At 39.0% G+C, this 23,362-nt stretch overlaps 1 protein-coding gene across 2 annotated transcripts; it reads right to left on the bottom strand.

The window, feature by feature from the left end:
- Positions 1-2,442: 2,442 nt before the first annotated feature.
- Positions 2,443-23,089, bottom strand: LOC124123846. Of its 2 annotated transcripts, none has more exons than XM_046487031.2 (4): positions 22,950-23,089; positions 5,577-5,785; positions 4,602-4,763; positions 2,443-3,264 (listed from the first exon to the last, which is right to left on the bottom strand). In XM_046487031.2, exons 2-4 carry the CDS (start codon positions 5,779-5,781, stop codon positions 3,101-3,103), a joined length of 531 nt encoding a protein of 176 aa, XP_046342987.2. In that variant the 5' UTR covers positions 5,782-5,785; positions 22,950-23,089; the 3' UTR covers positions 2,443-3,100. The 2 variants fall into 2 exon arrangements, with proteins under 2 accessions (XP_046342987.2, XP_046342988.2); XM_046487032.2 differs by lacking the exon at positions 22,950-23,089 and adding an exon at positions 11,089-11,251.
- Between the last annotated feature and the right edge of the window lie 273 nt (positions 23,090-23,362).

Below are 23,362 nucleotides of genomic sequence, written 5' to 3' on the forward strand. Positions count from 1 at the left end.
AGAATGCTTAAAACGGGTATTCTTATCACAATGTGCAAGAATACATTTAATCAAACTAAGCCTTTGGATGATTTTGGAAGCTTTTGAAAGATTGAGAGATTATCAATATTTCCTTCGGTTTGGCTGTATTTGATTCTTTCCCTCGTCTGTTACCATGGGTTGCGGTTTGACGTAGGGTCATCATAACTATTAATAGGGACTACTATGACAAGGAAACTGATTTTCACATATATTTTCCCATAGTACATAAAGGGTTTTACTAGATGCAAATGGGGGTGGTGGGTTGCCTGGTTAAAGTGTTCGCTGTTACCCTGAAGCCTGGGTTCGGTTCTTCACATGGGTACAATGGGTGAATAAACAAGACAAAACCTTTTCTATAATTAATAGATATCTCTGCTTACAGCAGAGTCCATTTACTATTCCGACTATTTCATAAGAATGTGTTTATGAATCACTACCAAAATGGTGCTCGCGAAAAGGCGATCGTATCCTGCCACGTTGGTGAAAGTCATTTCTTATGTTCCTCGTCGTAATATGGCATGGCGAATGCCTCAGCGGCGCACTGACTCCGATAACTCCCCAGGCTCAAATGACGCCCCTATTTGTTTTGAAGAATACAAATGTTTTGACACTAATTGTGCAACAGACTGTGAATGTCGTACACAAATAATATATTTTCGATGATACAGCACAGTATTTTCGATGATTGCACCCCATTTATTTTACATATTGTAAAATTACCAGATGTTTTGCATAATAAGATTTTATGTGATAAATTTGAAGGACATTATCAAGTCATTTCGTGTAAACTGTTAAAATACTGTTACACATTAGGAACTATATTTTCTAACATAATGGCTGGATATGATGTGATATTGACGCTTTACTGCATTATTTGTTTAACTGAGAAGAGATTTGTATTCACTATTCTGTTTGATTTACTAATTTTGTATTTCAAATAATACTGCACCTGATGTTTGATTGTAATGTCTGTAATATTTTAAGAAAGATAATTATATTGGCACTATGACCTGCATGACAACCTTATTTCTTCATGTAAAATGTTAATATGCATGCACGATCATTATGTAACAAAATTAATGGAAATCTGGAGTAGTTTGAGCCTGATACTCAAGAATCGGATATAGAATAGGGGGAGTAGTTTGAGCCTGATATTAAAGGATTGAATATAGAATAGGGGGAGTAGTTTGCGACTGATAGTCAAGAATCGGATATTGAATAGGGGGAGTAGTTTGCGCCTAATATTAAAGGATTGAATATAGAATAGGGGGAGTAGTTTGAGCCTGACATAAAAGAATCGGATGTAATACAGGGTATGTAGTTTGCGCCTGATAATAAAGAATCGTATGTAGAACAGGGGGAGTAGTTTGAGCCTGATGTTCAATAATTGGATATAGAATGGGGGGGGGGGGGGGGGGATGGGGAGATTTAAACCTGATACTTAACAATCGGATATAGAATAGGGTTATTGTTCATTTCATGACATGATTAATTTGGTAAAGAAAAGTAAATATCATTTTGGTAGAAATATTGTTTACAAGATTGCAGATCAAATTATACTTCACTTTAAATATTTACACACCCTTTATGTAATGATTCAGTTGAAATATTACACCTCATGCTATCAAATCGGTCAACAGTGACAATTAAAATAACCATAGTTCACAATCACAGCAGCACTAGTAGATCTCGAGGTCTAATATTTTATTGGGATGTATTTGAGCCCATTACAATTTACATTAAATACACAACTGATGCAAAATTCTGATTTGTTTATGATTGCTAATTCTTATTAGGTTACAATAAGATAAATGAAATCAACATCAATTTAGTTACTTTCTGACATCTATCTAGATATGGTCAAAAGGTCAATATTTTCTACTCGACTTCAAATACAACTTGCAAAATTATTTAAACTCACACCTTCACTAAATCACATAAATAAATAGTTTGGGTTATTGGTGTGTAAACAATGAATTATTCTTTACACGATCCCAGTAGGATTTGTATTAAGTCTGTTCAGCTACCATAAACTGCCATGGGGGTTACCAGGTTGCCATGGATATTTGAAATTGAAATCACAACAAAACAGCCAGACCCACTTGCTAAATATATATCAGTAAGGAGACCAGATAACAGTAGAATATTTTGTCAATGATAAGAATAAGAATAATGTTGAATACTTACGATAAATGTTGCCGTGATAGTACCGGAATGGTTAAAATGTCACCGTTTGTCCCAATTGGGTGCCTTGTTGACATCTCCATGTGTATCATGTGCTATCCAGCCTTCACCTTCTGCTCTCCAAGCCTCGCTTTCAAACCGGAAGTAAAAAGGTCAATAGCCTCTTAATAAGAATCTCTTGTGTTGGATGACCCACATCATGTCCTTGTACATTTTCTTCAAAAAGGACAAAACGTAAAAGCGCTTCATATTTTATTATCAAATGTCAACTTTTGCATGACCCTCCGAAAATATGTGCATCATTTGTCATGACCCTCCATTCGAGCTTGTGACACACTCCTAATACTCCCTGAAATCCACCAACCCACGCAGACCTGGTTAGTCAGAATTTCACCAAAGGACTAGGTAATTGTCCGCAATCAGTCTGACAAGCACTAGGTAGGATGGCCGCAATCAGCCTGACAAGCACTAGGTAAGATTGCCGCAATCAGCCTGACAAGCATTAGGTAAAATGGCCGCAATCAGTGTGACAAGCACTTGGTAAGATGGCTGCAATCAGCATGACAAGCACTAGGTAAGATGGCCGCAATCAGCCTGACAAGCACTAGGTAAGATGGCCGCATTCAGTCTGACAAGCACTAAGTAAGATGTCCGCAATCAGTCTGACAAGCATTAGATGAAAAATAATTAGTACCCCTCTTCGTGATGGTCATATCCAGTTTACACAATCAATGTGAAGAACATTTGTAAAATAGATCCAATTGATTTGCATTTTATTGTTCAGTACCGCCCATCTCGTTTTGTTCATCTGAAGGTAGGGGAACACAATTCACGTTGTCCTTTCATAAAGCTCGCTGTGCTTTGCTTGAATCCATGTCCTGAGATTAGAGAGCGTTCACCCGGCAACGACATCAACAGCCAGGTCAACACCAGCAGCCAGGTACAACATACTACTCAGGAGGGTGAGGGTGAAGGCCCCCGCGAGGTCATAACCGACCAGCACACCCTCTTGCTTTGATTTGATGCCGAAGATGATGATTCCAGTTAAGGTGACTCCAGCTGCAACAAGAAGAGACCCTCACCACGGTTACAGAACACGTCTGAGAAGAGGGCCTTCAAAGGGCAGAAGTATTGTTAATTACCACTAAAGCATTGCGATTGGTTTCAAGTAGCTTTTCGGCCAAGTGTCATTTTATTGTTGAGGCAAGCTCAAAGGGACCAATGAACATAGGTTTAGTGTTAATAGATCAAAGATAACCGATCATGGCAAGATTAAGGGTGGCAACTCTAGTACTACTCTAACCTGAGTCGGTCACAGAGCATGAGCATTGATCTACGCAGAGGTAAGATGACCGCAATCAACCTGACAAGCACTAGGTGAGATGACCGCAATCAGCCTGACAAGCACTAGGTAAGATGACCGCAATCAGCCTGACAAGCACTAGGTAAGATGACCGCAATCAGCCTGACAAGCACTAGGTAAGATGACCGCAATCAGCCTTACAAGCACTAGGTAAGATGACCGCAATCAGCCTGACAAGCACTAGGTAAGATGACCGCAATCAGCCTGACAAGCACTAGGTAAGATGACCGCAATCAGCCTGACAAGCACTAGGTAAGATGACCGCAATCAGCCTTACAAGCACTAGGTAAGATGACCGCAATCAGCCTGACAAGCACTAGGTAAGATGACCGCAATCAGCCTGACAAGCACTAGGTAAGATGGCCGCAATCAACCTGACAAGCACTAGGTAAGATGACCGCAATCAGCCTGACAAGCACTAGGTAAGATGGCCGCAATCAACCTGACAAGCACTAGGTAAGATGACCGCAATCAGCCTGACAAGCACTTGGTAAGATGGCCGCAATCAACCTGACAAGCACTAGGTAAGATGACCGCAATCAGCCTGACAAGCACTAGGTAAGATGACCGCAATCAGCCTGACAAGCACTAGGTAAGATGGCCGCAATCAACCTGACAAGCACTAGGTAAGATGACCGCAATCAGCCTGACAAGCACTTGGTAAGATGGCCGCAATCAACCTGACAAGCACTAGGTAAGATGACCGCAATCAACCTGACAAGCACTAGGTAAGATGGCCGCAATCAGTCTGACAAGCACTAGGTAAGATGGCCGCAATCAGCCTGACAAGCACTAGGTAAGATGGCCGCAATCAGTCTGACAAGCACTAGGTAAGATGGCCGCAATCAGCCTGACAAGCACTAGGTAAGATGGCCGCAATCAGTCTGACAAGCACAAGGTAAGATGGCCTGTTGCGACCCGGATATACACGGGATCCAACATTAAACGCTGCTACTCAAAATGAACAACGAATAGAGGTTCGTCTGTTTGTATGTTCTCTCATGAGAGTGAACTGTCTTTTCAAATTACATACCTGCAGCTAATGTGAGAAACATACTAATAATCTTGAAACGTCTGTTGTGAGACATGTTTGCCACGTGCAGCAGGATTAAGATGCAGCCTCCGACACCGCTGAAGAACCCGAGGAAGACAAACGCCTGCACAGCAACCATCCAGCTCATGCCCATTGCGATATCTACAGAAAACAGGTGATGTGTAGTCAGATGTCGTAAAATTAGTTACGTACGCGTTGAAAACATCTATAGTATTGGCCAAAGGTGACTGTCATATTGTTTTCTTGATCAAGTTGTGATTTGTAAAGAAGCACTCTTTAAACTCTTCACTTTTTCTTGATTTGTATTGGTTGAATTGGTCAACAGATTGACCCGATAGACACTCGAAAACTTCTTTATACTTTGAATGAGACGGTTTGTTACAGATTCTGGTGTAGGTGGTCTTCATTGATAAAGATTCTAAAGGACATTTAAAAATACGAATTGGTAGCATGTGACCACATTTATGTTAGACTCACTAATCATAATTGATCCGGTAGTTTTTTAATACATTTCATTTAATATCACATTGTTAGCAATTCGGATATAGCCGATTTTGATATGATATGCATACTTCCGGGCGGCTAGACATTTTATATGCGATCCCACCATGAACAAATCAAAGTAACACTTTGGTTCAAAACACTGTCTGGTCAACCAGCCACAATGTCTATATTTGAATCATAAATCTTTCTTTAAGTGGCGGCTTTCATTTTTAAGGTTATGAACAACCCGAGTCTTATTGTGACATCCTACTAGACTTTCAGACTCAGTCCATCAGCCGGTCCGGTGTTCAATAGTTAAAGGTCAGACGAACGGACAAAATGTCATGGCATAAGTTCATTCAGATTTCGGGCCGGGTGAGCTAATACGTGAACTAAAAATGAATAAAAAACTATCTTTCCTACCTATTTTAATAGAAAATAATGATTTGCCTGTCCCATATAGATACTTACATTCCGATGTGCTGAATGCCGTGCAAATCTTGCCCCACGAGCAGGATTGGAACAAACCCACATTAGTATCCGTCAACGCACCGGTAACCTCAAGCGTCTTCATCATCCAATAGGGTGTTGGAAACGCAGCAATGTCAAACAGCACGGCAAGAATGGATATTCCAAGTCCTACTTTTGACAGTGTCGATGCTTCAGAAAACGCCATTTCCCTTTCATACAAAAAAATTATATACAGGGAATTCAAGATGAAGAAAAAACAGAAATGAAACATACAAAAAAGCCTGCCGTTTGTGACGAAATCTGATTTTCTACGATAACGTCAAAAGACGACAGAGAGGTTACACACATACGCATAAAGGGGTCATAACTCCGTTATTCTTAGCCCTAGGTCACTTGGTGAGAATTAGCTGTGGATAAGGATAATATATTTTCGTGGTATTTTGTTCACGAGGAACCAAACTTCCAACACAAATATCGATATTGAAACTGCATATGTGTAGGTATAAAAATAACGTAAGAAATTATGAAATCGTACTTCATAAAAAGGAAGTAATAGCGAAATGGATGGCCCTATCTAACCTACTAATTAGTCCTTAGATTCCAACATTCTCTGATTGTGTAATTGTAATTTGACTTATGTTGCACCATTCAAATTGGAGAACTAGCCTTTTCACCAAATTTAATGAATTACTGAAAATGTGACACCATTTTATTTGTCGTCGTGGCTGGGTTTATGTCTTTGAAAACGTCGGAGAAAGACGACATTGGTATTTTAATTAATATATATCTCCCCTAATTTTCGTTCATAGTATGGAAAATGTCAATGAGTAGAACGGCATATGACGGTTTTTCGACTCAACATAAAATGAATGCTTTTATCATTAAAATTATGTCTTGAATACCTAAACCATTTAGTTTACCGTGTATATTGATTAGACAAGACACACGTCTGTTTGGCATAAATCTTACGTAATCAAATACCCAAAAGAATATTTTGAAACAAACAAAATTATCTTCAATACTGGACATGTCTTTGCTAATTATTATGTGATTATTTCTCTTTATCTCGTCTCAAAATAATACGATAGGAAGGATGCGAAGAAAGCTTCTTTGGTGTAGAATTATCAGGATAATCGTATAAGGTTCGACCAACAGTGTACATGTCACGGTTTATATATTTTATACTTTTTTTTACACTTATTGGAGAAAATAAAAAAAATCATTTTAATTCACACAATATTTACACTTGTGAGAGAGGTACTCAAAGTACGTGTTCAAGACTACCAGTTGTCGTACTGTCATGTTTGTGGAAGCCTCGGTGCCTGACTGGGTTTAGATCGCTGCCTTTGGGTGCTGGCGATGAGGTGTCTCACTCTGGCAAGTGTGGGTTCGAATCCATAACGCGACTCAACCCCCCCAAAAAGTACGAGAACCTGTACTTTACTAAGAAAGTGTTATCCCAAATATAACATTTGTTAAATTTGACCACTTTCCAAATGGCATTGTTTATTCATATCTTTTTTCAATTTTCCTAATTCTTGCTACCATTCTCTCTCCATGCATATTCTGTTAATGTTGAACCAATTTCACACCTAATTTATATTGCATGTTTTCATCTAGACACTTTTTAGAGTGACAAAGACCATTTGTCATTTGATTCTAAAATGTATGAGGAACTTAAGGAAGTATGTATCACAGCTGAGTTTGAAATATACGTGATGTTAAAGGCGTCTCATTACCGGTGTCCCGGTATAAACTCTCCCCCGTACAAATTCTCCCCCCGGAGATTTTATACCAGTACAGATTCTCCCCCGGAGAATCTGTTCTGAAATAAAATCTCCCCCGGGCGCATATATTTCGCGCCCCCCTCAGTATAAAGTCTCCCCTCTGATTATTCGGTTTGTTGCAATGTCTTTAAGTACTATATTCTTTAAGTAGTTATCTTTAATGTAAGGAGGGTTACTTTCAAAAATAGATTATGAAATATGGTCATAATGAATTGATATTTCAGCATATTTTATTTGGTAACTGAACCTTCCATCCTAAAATAATTATAAGACATAATCATACCAAACAAATTTGAATGAAATGACTTAATGTGACAAATACATGTACGGTTACTGTCGTAACTGAAATTCAGAAATCTTATTAATCCTCGCAAACACTAACTACTTAAAAACTGTCAACATATCCACGCGCGCCTCCAGCTCAGGCTGTCCGTTATACTCTGATTTAAGATTTGAAAATGGTATCAATGTAGGTGAGGTGAGGTGAAATTGGTTTAAGGTCGCGTCAAAGATTATTGCACTTATATAGCGACGTGCATGCACGCGTGTGCGTGTGTGTGGCTGCTTGTACTAGTCCGGACTGATGCCGATTTATAGTGCTAGCTCACTGAGATACCATGCCGCAGTTTAACATGAATACCCCACTCAGACACAGTATACTGACTCCGAGCCGACCAGTCCTTGCTTTAAACATACAACATAATAAGTATCTAATTCAGCACTGATTAAATCTACTTTGTCTTTAAGACAGCGTACGTTTAGATGTATAATCTTTAAATCTGGACTTTGCAAAGGTCCTGGATTCGGATGGATATCACCGCATCAAAAGAGAAAAAGTAAAACTAAGATTGATAATCGGAAATTATATAAGCAAAGTAACCCAAAATATAGAGAAATGTGTATCATCTTCCCGAAATGATTAGCATGTAGAATAGATTCTAAAACACCCTTCGCCAGCTTGTATTGACCGGCATCGTCAAAGCAAAGTGCACATGTAATTGTTACAATCGGGCTGGCGGTGAATCTTAATGAAAAACACCTTGTTAAAAAGACACATCGAAACTGACTTGCATAACTGATGACCACAACATATTGCAAAATCTCAAAACAGTAAAAATGATACAGTATAACCTCAAACTCAATCGCCAGCTGTCAATATACAAAACAGAATAATACATCAAGATGACAGTTTTCATGTAAAGATTTACGTATTTCTAAGCAAATTAAAGATACATATATCTAGATATTGTGCATATCTTTAAGTTGCTTAGAAATACTTAATCTTTACATGGAAACTGCCATCTTGATGTATTATAATGTATTGTATATTGACAGCTTGTGATTAAATGTTACCAGATGGCTCCAGCTGGGGTAGCAGACGACACACTTTCCAACAATGGGGAAAAGGGTAAAAATATGAGTAAGCTGGATATCATCGAGCAGACGACTCACCAGTCTAAGATGTATTGAAAAAACACACACTTAATTCTCTACCTTATCTAATGTTAATTCAACAATTTATCATATACTTAGCAGTGGGATATTCTGATAATAATCTCTCATAATTCTATTGAATGGTTCTGTACATTCTATCAATGTTTATTTGTACAAAGCTGTTTTATGTATGTACAGAAGTGAGACATTAATAAACTATTGTCTGTCTGTCTACAATGTCTACCGTTCAATTTAACCGATTACACACGCATGGCAAGTATTTATTAAACGACCAAAGGAGGGGGGAGAGTTTATTTCGAGAGGGGCGGAACTGTACCGGTATAAATTCGCCGGGGGGAGATTTTATTCTGGGGGCGAATATATTTCGTGACACCGGCATACGTGAAACGTGATTATGTACACACTCTCTTATATGGCGGAAAGTTCATTTCGGCGTTCGTGTTTGCGTATTTTCCAAAACATTCCAAACGATTCTCAAAGTGAGGGTTGAAGAGGAGGGACATGTCCCTCTGGCACCCTTGGGGGGGGGGGGGTGGGGGGGGGGGGGGGGGGGGGGGTGGGGGGGTGGGGGGGGTGGGGGGTGGGGGGGAGGGGGTGGGGTGGGGGAGGGGGGGTGGGGGGGGGAGTAGTTCCCCCATTTATCGTATATATTCTTCAGGTGCTATTTAAAACACATCGGAACTTTCACTATTATACAATATGATTGACCACATTTAACTGTATCTTGGGTATATATTTCAATGCAAGACATGTAAGACCAATCATCATTCCTGAGGGATTCTTTGATCGAAGTACTTGAAGTCACACGCGCGTGCTGATTGGTTTGTCGTATTTTCGCACATAACATTCATGGATAGGGGGACGAGTCTTCTTGCAGGGTTACGGAAAGGGGCGAGTGGTGACGAATGCTTAATGTGGGAGGAAAGCCCGATCAGTGATGCGGATCTCAGAATCAGGTCGAACTGGGATTCAGCCACGATCATGAGTTGAGAATTGCGGCGCCTTCGACAATTGAGCCATTCTCATCCAAACAATGTCATAACCCTTATACAAGATAGCTTTGTGGAAAAAGGACAACATTAATTGTAACACATGTCTCACTCAACGCAAAGGTATCACAAATTTTATCGAAATAATATTATTTTTATGAGTGCGGATTGACACTTTCTAAATTTTCCGTTATTTTGTATTTACTTCTATGTATACAGTAAACATTTGAAAATTAAACCGTAAGTGAATGCTTCGTCATTTTAAGTATTCATAAACATAGGTTCAATTACTTTTCATCGCACGTGACATATATGTTATCAATCATATTTTTAATGTTATACTTCAGACGTTACCTGGAGGAGATTCCGAACAACCTATACTAGTCGTAAGAGGTGATTAAATGCATCGGGTATCTGACTTGTATGTCATCGTACCCCAACACTTGACACTTGATATTTCATTGATGTGAACATAACGCTTTGACGGAACTACGTTCAAACAAGAGTTACCTCCCCATCAAAATGTCTCCCTTTATCACAAGTGACACAAACTGTTGACTGCCTTCTTACGTTCGTTCCACATTGACAAAGCCAAATAATGACAGATGGTCGTTTATGGAGTTAATATCGCTTGATGCCGTTTGTTATTCTCTTGAAAATATTTCGTTATAAACTGTAAATTTATCATTTAACTCGTCAATCGAGACTGTTCGTTTCGCAAAGCGCCATTTTTGTTACTTGGCCAGCGTGTATTCCTTCGTAGTCTTGTAGCTTTCAAGAATATATTTTTAAGTAGATTTTGTTATTTGTTCAAATCCAAATGTATGATAAAGAACTTTTGTGACCTCAATTGATTTTTATTAATTTTGTTTATATTTTGTTTTTGTAAACTCGGGACTATTTTTTAAGTCGCAATTACAAGAGGTGTTGTCACGTCCCTGCTTGTTAGGTAGGAGAATTTACGTTTCACGGTTTTACATTGGTAATGAAACGAAATAAGTTGCCGGTAGACAACTACACAAAAAGAAAATAATAAATAGGATATTTCATCTGTCTCATGAAATATCATGTTTCTCTCATCTCGTGACAGGGGAAAGATGTTTTCACTCGTGGATACGCCAGTCGTGAAACTATCGCCTTTCACTCAATAAAGTAACGTGATATTTTACTCTACACATGAATAACTGTATATGAAGGATTGGATCTACTAACCACTAGATGTATTTGCAATATCCTCATGACGATCAGAAAACATATGTACTGATAAACCACTTCACTCACCTCTACTGCCGCTAACGTGTCTCCACATCTGCTATGCGGACGTTGTAACGTTAGACTTATTGCAGTTGAATGCTCAAGAATATGCATTGATCTCTATTGTGTGTCTAACTAATGTGCAGTGTTAGGAATCGACTGAGATCTAAAGGCTTCATGCATGCCGTGTGACTGAAAGGACTATCGACTATGAATTGACCGCATGACTATATGTGGATATGTTACATTCAGTTGTGTCCTTTCTCCCATGTCTTCACTTCAGGACAATATGTGGTCATTTAAGAGGGGATGGCAAACATTGCTTTCATATTATGATATTTCTATTACATTAGAAGAGTTGAATTTTCACACGGGTTAATTTGTTATATAGTAGGGATAAAGAAGGGAATGTTGCAATGATCATGTTTAGTAAATCAATACATCTTACTTCACATGTAGGTTTGGACAAAGTAGCATTGTGCACGTGTACGGTTTGCGGGACGTGTGTCATTTGTATTATCAGCAGGCGCAACATATTGCCTGTCTCACAAACGTCATAAAACTTTGTAAAATCGAGCAGTAAATGTAATCCAAATTTCAATATTTAACAACGATAAGTGCATTTGGTGTTTACAACTTTTAGGAAGGAATGCACATTAATGTTTCGTAGTCCAGAGTGATTCAGAGATAGTGAGTTGGGTTTAACGCGTAGTCCTGTTATATCAAATGCGTTTATTATATCACGGGTTGTTAGCTTGATGTGTGAGAAAAAAAAATGTCATTAATAATTTACTGAAGAAAAACATTTAGATCGGGAGACTGAAGGTGTCATTAACGACTTGAAGGATAATTAAACAAGTGCCCCTGATAGAATTGAAGTTTTACTTGAAGTCACTTACTGATATCCTGTCTTTCTATCATGTGTAACAGTATCATGTCAACAGATATTTCCCAATAGATTGGGCGAAAGGGATAACTGTACCACTTACGAGAAAGGCAGTACAAAGTGTGTTCACAATTTTGAGGTTTTTCACTTTTAGATATTTTTCGAAAAATATTCTCTTCAATTCTTATTTAACCTCTTTTTGCGAGTATATGTGAGAAGATTCCGGAAGCTCAAGCAGGATTTAGAAAAGGTTACTGTACAGCTGTCAATATATTCACATTGAGGTCCTTCAGAATAATATTATCAAAGAGTGGCGATCGTTTGTATTAAAACTTCTCTGGTATGCATTAATAAAAAAAATATGTATTGAAAGATAAGTTAATGTGATAAACAACATGTACTCTAAGATCATGTCTGCCATGAGGGCGACTGACACATCAATCAGGTATTACTTCGAATGTCTAAGTGGAGTCCGGCAAGGATGTGTACTGAGTCCCTTCCTCTTCACAATGTTTATCTCTGAGTTTCCAAGATATGAGCTATGTTTCCAGGAGTTAGCCAGGATGTTGGTGATATTTCGCAAATGTCAAACAGAGCCTTGCAGATTGGCCTTGACGCACATGTCTCCATATCATGTCCTAGACTTGTTCAATGTGGGAAATTAAAGGACTGGGCTCATTGCTGTCCCTGGCATTCTATGGATGTTGTGTTGAGCTTTGACGATTCGTGCACGGGGATCACGGGCGTTGTCGTCCTGAAAGATGAAACGTCGCCCCACACGTCACACGGAACAACAAAGGGTGTCAGTATGTTGTCCCGATAGTACTGTTCAGTGACCCTTCCGTGTCGACATGGTGTGGGATTCGCTCAGTAAAAGTGATGCCACCCCACACCATTACCGATCCACCGCACACCATAAACCTATGATTGTGGGTTCAAATCCTGGTTTTAAAGTTTTTGAAATTTGATTTTTTAAGGCCCAGTCGCCTGAGGCACGGCATTTCGCAGTGCAGAGTTGCGTCCCTTGGGCACGCAAGAAACGTAGGATGTGGGTTCGGAATCCGGTTCGCCCCGATAATGTTTCCAGTTTGTAAGCACGCTGGTTTCATCAAAGTGGTAAACGTCACCTCAGGCTTTCCTCCCACATTATTATTACTGGAACACTGTTAAAAGCGGCGTTAAACCCAACTCACTCACTCACTCACTATTTTAATATTTCACGAGTTATCTCTATTTTATTTTACGTACGCTTCATCTTTCACCCTTACTCCTGGTTGTCTTATTAGCATTACCTCGTGCACATACCTGGGGTGTGAGGTGGACACTTTCAAATGTAACTTGTCACGCCACAGCCATTTGATGCCATTTATATCTTTCACAGAGAATAAATATTTTCAAACCATCTTCACCGCCTCAGTCCACTCGACTGCATCGTCGGCAAGTGTCAAAGTTAGGAATGACACCCTGTAAATGTGGCGCTACTGCATGTGGCACCTGCAAACTATAGGACGTGTTTTGGGGCTATGTTTTACAGACAATAACCTTCTTGAATAGGATGTTTGTCGTCCACACCTATTTTCATTCTAATACATGGTATTAACATTTAAATTTCATGATCCTCTACATTTTTTCAAGAGTATTATAGAAGGGAAATAACGTGACTGCGACGTTAAACCGCCTTAGTTTTAGTTCTGTCACATGTGTAAAGAAGTTCGTAACGATTTTTCAAACACGCTTTTGCAGCAGTTTTTTCCTTGAAAGTAATTTAAAACGCCGCAGCCGTTATATTAAACGAGGAAACACGCTCATTTCTGCGAATCAGAAGCCCTCGTCAGTGAATGTCAAGGTCAACCAGATAACAGGTCTCAAGGCGTAAGCTATTTGTTCAAGTGGGTCGTGCTTTTTGTGTTAAGTTGGCAAGTGCATAGAGGATAACTGTCAAGGCACGATAATATCGATCAGTGAATTTTTAATGTAGAAAAAAAAAATCGTCTTTTTATTGGATACTGCTTGGATATTACACGGAGTATTGCATGGATTAATGAATGGAATACGGCATGGTTTACTGCGCATTATACTGCATGGGGAAGTGGATTGGTAATAACATGGTATGCAGCAAACGAAAATCCATGAATGTTGGGGATATGGTATGCAGCATACGAAAATCCATGAATATTGGGGATATGGTATGCAGCATACGAAAATCCATGAATATTGGGGATATGGTATGCAGCATACGAAAATCCATGAATGTTGGGGATATGGTATGCAGCATACGAAAATGCATGAATGTTGGTGATATGGTATGCAGCATACGAAAATGCATGAATGTTGGGGATATGGTATGCAGCATACGAAAATGCATGAATGTTGGTGATATGGTATGCAGCATACGAAAATGCATGAATGCTAGGGATATGGTATGTAGCATACGAAAATCCATGAATGTTGGCGATATGGTATTTAGCATACAAAAATGCATGAATGCTAGGGATATGGTATGTAGCATACGAAAATCCATGAATGCTAGGGTTATGGTATGTAGCATACGAAAATCCATGAATACTAGGGAAATGATAGGTAGCATACGAAAATCCATGAATGCTAGGGCTATGGTATGCAGCATATGAAAATCAATGAATGCTAGGGAAATGATAGGTAGCATACGAAAATCCATGAATGCTAGGGATATGGTATGCAGCATACGAAAATGTATGAATGCTAGGGATATGGTATGTAGCATACGAAAATCCACGAATGCTAGGGATATGGTATGTAGCATACGAAAATCCATGAATGCTAGGGAAATGATAGGTAGGATACGAAAATCCATGAATGCTAGGGTTATGGTATGTAGCATACGAAAATCCATGAATAATAGAGAAATGATAGGTAGCATACGAAAATCCATGAATGCTAGGGCTATGGTATGCAGCATATGGAAATCAATGAATGCTAGGGAAATGATAGGTAGCATACGAAAATCCATTAAAGCTAGGGATATGGTATGCAGCATACGAAAATGTATGAATGCTAGGGATATGGTATGTAGCATACGAAAATCCACGAATGCTAGGGAAATGATAGGTAGCATACGAAAATCCATGAATGCTAGGGATATGGTTTGTAGCATACGGAAATCCATGAATGCTAGGGAAATTATAGGTAGCATACGAAAATCCATGAATGCTAGGGATATTGTATGTAGCATACGAAAATTCATGAATGCTAGGGATTTGATATGCAACATACTAAAATCCGTGAATGCTAGGGATATGGTATGCAACATACTAAAATCCGTGAATGCTAGGGGTATTGTATGTAGCATGTATGCCCCTGTTGATCAACATTTATTGCAACTATAGTAGCTACAAGGCGGGATTTCTGCCTATATAGACAGACATTTATTGCAATTATAGTAGCTACAAGTCCGGATCTCTGCCCCTGTTGATCAACATTTATTGCAACTATTGCAACTTTGTCCATGTAGACCAACATTTATTACAACATACGATATGTACCCTCCCCTTCTATTGTTCTGAGTGATGTATAACATACGATATGTACCCTCCCCTTCTATTGTTCTGAGTGATGTATAACATACGATATCTTCTCTCCCTCTCTATTGTTCTGAGTGATGTATAACATACGATATGTACCCTCCCCTTCTATTGTTCTGAGTGATGTATAACATGCGATATGTACTCTCCCTCTCTATTGTTCTGAGTGATGTATAACATACGATATGTACCCTCCCCTTCTATTGTTCTGAGTGATATATAACATACGATATGTACCCTCCCCTTCTATTGTTCTGAGTGATGTATAACATACGATATGTACCCTCCCCTTCTATTGTTCTGAGTGATGTATAACATACGATATGTACCCTCCCCTTCTATTGTTCTGAGTGATGTATAACATGCGATATGTACTCTCCCTCTCTATTGTTCTGAGTGATGTATAACATACGATATGTACCCTCCCCTTCTATTGTTCTGAGTGATATATAACATACGATATGTACCCTCCCCTTCTATTGTTCTGAGTGATGTATAACATACGACATATACCCTCCCCTTCTATTGTTCTGAGTGATGTATAACATACAATATGTACTCTCCCTCTCTATTGTTCTGGGTGATATATAACATACGATATGTACCCTCCCCTTCTATTGTTCTGAGTGATGTATAACATCCGATATGTACTCTCCCTCTCTTTTGTTCTGAGTGATGTAAAACATACGATGTGTACCCTCCCCTTCCATTGTTCTGAGTGATGTATAACATACGATATGTACCCTCCCCTTCTATTAGTCTGAGTGATGTATAACATACGATATGTACTCTCCCCTTCTATTGTTCTGAGTGATGTATAACAAACGATATGTATCCTCCCCTTCTATTGTTCTGAGTGATATATAACAAACGATATGTACCCTCCCCTTATATTGTTCTGAGTGATGTAAAACATACGATATGTATCCTCCCCTTCTATTGTTCTGAGTGATATATAACAAACGATATGTACTCTCCCCTGCTATTGTTCTGAGTGATGTATAACATACGATATGTACTCTCCCTCTCTATTGTTCTGAGTGATGTATAACATACGATATGTACTCTCCCTCTCTATTGTTCTGAGTGATGTTTAACATACGATATGTACCCTCCCCTTCTATTGTTCTGAGTGATGTATAACATACGATATGTACCCTCCCCTTCTATTGTTCTGAGTGATGTATAACATACGATATGTACTCTCCCCTTCTATTGTTCTGAGTGATGTATAACATACGATATGTACCCTCCCCTTCTATTAGTCTGAGTGATGTATAACATACGATATGTACTCTCCCCTTCTATTGTTCTGAGTGATATATAACATACGATGTTTACCCTCCCCTTCTATTGTTCTGAGTGATATATAACATACGATATGTACCCTCCCCTTATATTGTTCTGAGTGATGTAAAACATACGATATGTATCCTCCCCTTCTATTGTTCTGAGTGATATATAACATACGATATGTACCCTCCCCTTATATTGTTCTGAGTGATGTAAAACATACGATATGTATCCTCCCCTTCTATTGTTCTGAGTGATATATAACATACGATATGTACCCTCCCCTTCTATTGTTCTGAGCGATGTATAACATCCGATATGTACTCTCCCTCTCTATTGTTCTGAGTGATGTAAAACATACGATATGTACCCTCCCCTTCTATTGTTCTGAGTGATATATAACATACGATATGTACCCTCCCCTTCTATTGTTCTGAGTGATGTATAACATCCGATATGTACTCTCCCTCTCTATTGTTCTGAGTGATGTAAAACATACGATATGTATCCTCACCCACTCTTGTCCTGAATGCTATCACGGACCTATTTAAGTCCGTAATGCTATATAACATACCCCCATCCCCTGTCTATTGTTCTGAATGATATATAATATATACGATATGCACCTCTTCCGTCTAGTGTTCTCAATGGTGTGACATTTACAATATACAGCCTTCCCCGTCAGTTGTTCATATTTGGTTTGTATACCGAATAATATGAATTCGACTGAGCAGTTATAAAATATGCTTATGTTCCAAACAAATATAAACTAAATGGATCATTGCAAATTTCAATTAATTTTTTTATATAACTAAATATCAATATTTGACGAGTACAAAATGAACTAAAGTCACTTTTTTCCAGTTTATAGTGAAGAATTTAGTGTAGGATATAGGTCTCTTAATTCCCGTCTCTGCAGGTTTCACGTACCGTGTTCTTGTTTTTCATTTTGTTCACGAAACCTTCTGTGTCCGGTTCTCTTTTCAATCTGTCGTGATTTTTGTGCAAGGTGAGCATCTAGCTCCATCATTCTATTTGCATGTGAATGCAATATATATTAACCCTGCTTATAAGACATTATCATGAGTAAGCCGAGCAGACGAGGCACGAAGGGACGCAAGTCCAATTTCTTACCAACAGGGTTGATACCGATTGCTCTTTCCAAATGAAATAATAAGCCATATCAGCCCAGCAGGGGGATGTAATCCGGATCTGTTTATTATACCCCCTGCGATATGATCGTCTGTATTAAGGATCTATCGCACATGCAAAATGCCTCGTATCATTGAGGTGAGGTGAAATGGGGTTTAACGTCGCGGCCAAGATTGTTGCACTTATTAGCGACGTGCATGCACGTGTGTGTGTGCGTGTGTGTGGCTGCTGGTACTAGTCCGGACTGATGCCGATTTATAGTGCTAGCTCACTGAGATACCATGCCGCAGTTTAACATGAATACCCTACTCAGACACAGTATACTGACTCCGAGCCGACCAGTCCTTGTTTTAGCCCCTTAATGCCGAGCGCCAGACAGGGTAACAACAAGTACCATCTTTTAACGTCTTTTGGTATGACGCGGTCGGGCATCGAACACCGGACCTTCCGCTCTCCGGGCGGACGCTCTACCACTAGACCACGGACGCGGTCCCTCGTATCATTGATATGTATATGATAAAATCATGTATCGTATCTCTCTGATATGACAAAGTTGATATTTTCATGAGCACACGCGCAAGCAGATGTAAAGATGAGAAAAACACTTTACTTGACAAGAAAATACAATATCTTATTATGTAATTTCTTAGCAGACAGTGATGTTCATGGTCTTACTCTGAAACCATTTATCTCTGTTCTGCTGATATCGGGTCATTGATGAATAGTGTGAGCTGTTTATACCCATACTCTGATAATGCTGCATAAAAGCAAGATATTCAGCAGATCCCATGTCTACAAAGTATGTGATTGATAATACATGATTCCAAAACATTATTTTCTGTTCAAATCAAAATTGTAATTAATGAGATGTTGGTATAAGCGCTTTAAATTTTTCATTTCTCATCAGTAACAGAACATGGGTACAGAATAAAATTCGCATGAATGTGTTTCAGTGACACTTATGAATGCTATATCTGATAAATGGAAGGTGTCTATAGTCCAGATTCTTTTCATGGTTAACCGTGTTTACAGTGGAATTGATGTTATTATCTGAATTCAGATATTTTATCATCAAAGGAAAATTTTGTGCACATATTAATTTATTATTTTCATTATGACAGAAATATGCACTATTAACAAAAGAAATACATTGTGGGCCACAACTTTATCTGCAATTTGTTGATAACATAAGGCCTATTTATTTCAGGTGTTTAAAGAAAGCCATTTCACTCCCCTTCTGTACTATTGTTTACCTAGTCACATCTGATAGCATGTATGTGTTTGTCGCTTAACGCTGCACTCGGCAATATTACCATTACTCGCCTCAGAACAGGCATGGGTTGCTGAAGAAAACTCTTAACTCAGATCTCAATGGGGGACATCTGATTGTAATAGTATATGATACTTGCTTGAATCATCAACACAAAGAATTTAAGAGTCCTAAAATCTCAAATATCTCCTAGCACTGCACTGCTTAGCTGAATGTCCGAGGAAGTTGCTTCTGTTCCCTTGGTCAAGGTCACATGAAACATGGTCAGCCATGTCAAAAACTGGATCTGAATTTTGGGAGCATTATTTAGACAAACAATAAGATGTACACGTTTAGAATGCTGAGTTGACAAAGTGCTGGGGCTACAGTTACCTTGGGTCACACAAATGAATATCACATGTTTCTTCACTTTAGACTGGTAGTTCTGTGCAGCTGACAGACAGAATCTTGGAACTTTCAATAATTTTTAAAACTCCTTTTGACCATGCACTGAGCCTTACATTCCCATGTCATGTCATCCCAATATGCTGGTCTTCCAAAGAAAATATTTTTGTTAATAAATATTGCTCCCAAAATGAAATTTGAAGGATGCAGGCATAGACAAAGTTTCACCAACTTCACAAACAAATTTTAATACATGTTGTCAGGATTAATTAATCTGACATGCTGGAGAAAGGTTATCATTACTACATAGTCAGAAAATCCAGGTATCTATACAAGTAAGCTGGTCAGGCTGTACAGGTTGGCAAATTGAGTTGCCATTCAGAGAGTCTGATGGCGGTCTCAAGATAGATCTTATTGTCAGAGACAAATATTACACCTCCTAATGATAAATGTGTTGTCTGTGTGTGTGTGTGTGGGGGGGGGGGGGGGGGGGGGGGGGGATTTTATGAGTTGAGCATTTATGTACACAGCTTACCCGTTGGTCTCATGGTGTAAAGCCCATTCAGTTTGTAAAATTCTGTACACCTTATTGACACATTAAAATGTACCTGATAACACAAAAAGAGCTGGAAGTGCTGTGAGGTTGAAATGTGTAAGGTTTTTATTTCCATGTACAATTAACATAATGGCCCTGTAATTTGTATTGGCCAAATAACAAAGGTAATGAACAAAGGACATGCCCCTTCATTGCTTTGTGTGCAAGATGTATGGTCAGAAAAAAACACTGTACGTGATATCTCGAAAGACTATTACTTTACTTTACATGAATCTTTACAAATGAATATAAGTTTTGAAATAGGCAAAATATACTGAGTCAAATTAAAAACTTCACATTTTTAAGAGTAATCCCATGTATGATATACATCGGACAAATGTATCAGAGAAGGTAATTTTTAATCATTAATGTCCAAAGAAGGATTTTAATTAACGGTGGTAACCATAATTTGTTCCAAGCACCTACGGTATTCGGTAATAACATCAACAGTTTAAATCATAAGTCCCAAGCACGAGAATTTGATGGCACACAAGTCCAGTAGCGTGTATGGCCACCATGTGCGTTGACAACTGCCACACAACGCCTCCGCATGGACCTTGTGATGCTTGTGAACACATGATTGGGAAGACGAAGCCATTGTTGCTGCAAAATGGTGACAAGATCTTGCAAATTCTGTGGTTGGTTCTGTAGAGTGCGCAGACTTCTGCCAAGAGCATCCCAGGCGTGTTCGATAGGATTGTGGTCGGGAGACCTTGACGGCCAGTCCATGACGTTGACTCCCGCATTCTGAAGGAAATTCCTTGTCAAAATTGCTTTGTGGGGTCTGGCATTGTCGTGTTGGAAGATCAAACCGGGTCCATGTGCTGCCATAAAAGGCAGAAGTTCTGGTGCCAGTACCTGGTCGCGGTAAGCAGCAGCGTTGAGGTTGCCATGGATGACAAGAAGCCTGGAACGTGCATTGCCACAGAAAGCACCCCACACCATGACGCTTCCGCCTCGAAATCTGTCAATTTCCTGTACACAACACTGGGCGTAACGTTCATGGCGGCGCCTCCACACCCTCGCCCTACCATCAGCAAATCGAAGATTAAATCGGGATTCATCACTGAAGACGACTTAATTCCAATTCCTCTGAGTCCATCGTAAGTGTGGCTGTGCCCACAATTGACGTTGACATCTGTGTAATTGAGTCAGAATCGACCCGCAGTATGGCCGTCGTGCTTAAAGGTGAGCAGTTCTCAGACGGTTTCGTACAGTTTGCGCACTCAGTCTACCCCTAAACAGTTCATTTCTGGTTGATGTATCCGTCAAAAATAGGTTACGGAGGTGACGTAGTCACGTAGGACAATCTGACGATTCTCTGCATGTGACAGTTTTCACACGTGGTCGACCTGGCCGAGGGCGATCAGCGGTGGTACCCGTTTGCTGTAGACGCGTCTGTAAATCATAAACAGTCCGTCGACTACAACCCATCGTCTTTGCGACTTCAGCTTCGGACGTTCCCGTCTGCAACATGCCGATGGCACGTTCACGTTGCACATTTGAGAGGCGCGGCATGACAAATGGCCGTAAAGACTTTTGTTTTCTTGTGTTTTTCTTTTTTTGTCAATGACTGCTAACAAGTATGGCTGTAAACACGTGCGGTATTATGACCAGTTGCACGTGAAAAACAACTTTTGCCACTATAGTGCTGTGTAGATGATTTTGATCGAATCACCTGCACAAAAACGGGTGTTATCTGAAGTCAATACGTGGCCATTACTGTTTAAATACACAATAAGGGCCCACAATGATAACTGGTCAAAATCTTAAAATTTTAGGATTGTGAAGTTTTTAATTTGGTTCAGTATATAACAATTCAGAGAAGTAGTCGTTTAAAAAATTAGCTTTACATACATCATCATCATAAACCTTATCTTTATATATAACAGCTGGAAAGAGAGTATTTGGATTTTTGTTTTTTAGAAAGCGCTTCACCAAGTTTTAGTACCTGGGGAATTATTATTTTTTTCATCTAATGTTTTGCAGTAATTTTGTTTTGCAATTCTAACAAATCTCCAGTAGCGTCACTTGGAAGTTGCATGATGATAAATAGTTAGTAAGAGACTGGTATTCCAATACATATTTGAGATTTAAGTTCTGATTTATCTAAGCGCAAATATCTGTTCAGTGTGATAACAGTGACAAACTATGTCCAGACAGCTTAAGACAGAAAGAAAGATCTTTTATCCAATTAAAAACATGTTTACAGTTGTAGCTCCTCCTATTTTAAGTTGGATATAGTAAGCTTAGTGATCAGTGATTGCATGAAACATAGGAATTGGCCCCTCCTCCCTCTAAGATAGATGAAACCCATATTTTTGTGAATGACTTCTACCCTGAAAGAGAATATTTTGAGGTCACGTGACTTCAATAAACATGTTCTCACAGCCCTCTATAACAGACAGCCTGAATTACGTAAAACATCATCACCTCAGAGGGAGTTTTGCCTTTAAATCAGTAAACCATGATGAGAGGTTTTTCTCAAAATTAAACCGCCTGCTAGGTTATTCTGCATCAAAGATGGACCAAATACGAGATGGATTTAGACCCTGGTTGTGTATGTGTATATATATATATGTATATATATATATATATATATATATATATATATATATATATATATATATATATATATATATATATATATATATATATATATGTTTACCCCGAAACTATTACTTATTTCCTATACATTTCAGGGAGTTTCAGGGACTCTATTTATAAGACAAAGAAATAAAGACTCACGCCTGTAGCCCGTGTCTTGTAGTCCTAGATCCTGGGTACACAGGGAAGTTCGTGTATCTAGTGTACAGTAGTTGATTTTATATTTTCCTCGCTGCCAGACAACAGCCTATCAGCACATGGCACAATGGCATGTCTCGGATGTTTCCTTACTCAATGTCATATTTGTCCTGTGAGCTGGTAAACAGATCTCAATGATAAACTAACCCGGATGTAATGCACGTGACGCCAGCGATACGTTATTCTCAAATCCCAAGGTCACTATAACCTTTCTTAAAACCCGTTTACTCTCTTCTGTCCCTCTTTTTACACCCAAAATGATACCATTACGTGCTTTATATTTGAATATTTGTTTGTTTGTTGTTTAACCATCCATATGACGGCGGTCTTTAAATAATCGAGTCTGGACCAGACAC

Source organism: Haliotis rufescens, unplaced genomic scaffold (genome assembly GCF_023055435.1).
Source record: "Haliotis rufescens isolate VD_foot unplaced genomic scaffold, xgHalRufe1.0.p SCAF_3, whole genome shotgun sequence".
Classification (NCBI taxonomy): Eukaryota; Metazoa; Mollusca; class Gastropoda; order Lepetellida; family Haliotidae; genus Haliotis; species Haliotis rufescens.

Excerpts from the sequence above, each read along its gene's own strand:
- LOC124123846 (XM_046487031.2), bottom strand. The coding sequence starts at position 5,781 with ATGGCGTTTTCTGAAGCATCGACACTGTCAAAAGTAGGACTTGGAATA. Across the intron at positions 4,764-5,576 it reads GGCATTCAGCACATCGGAAT|ATATCGCAATGGGCATGAGC; the intron begins GTAAGTATCTAT and ends TGTTTTCTGTAG. Across the intron at positions 3,265-4,601 it reads GTTTCTCACATTAGCTGCAG|CTGGAGTCACCTTAACTGGA; the intron begins GTATGTAATTTG and ends TTCTTGTTGCAG.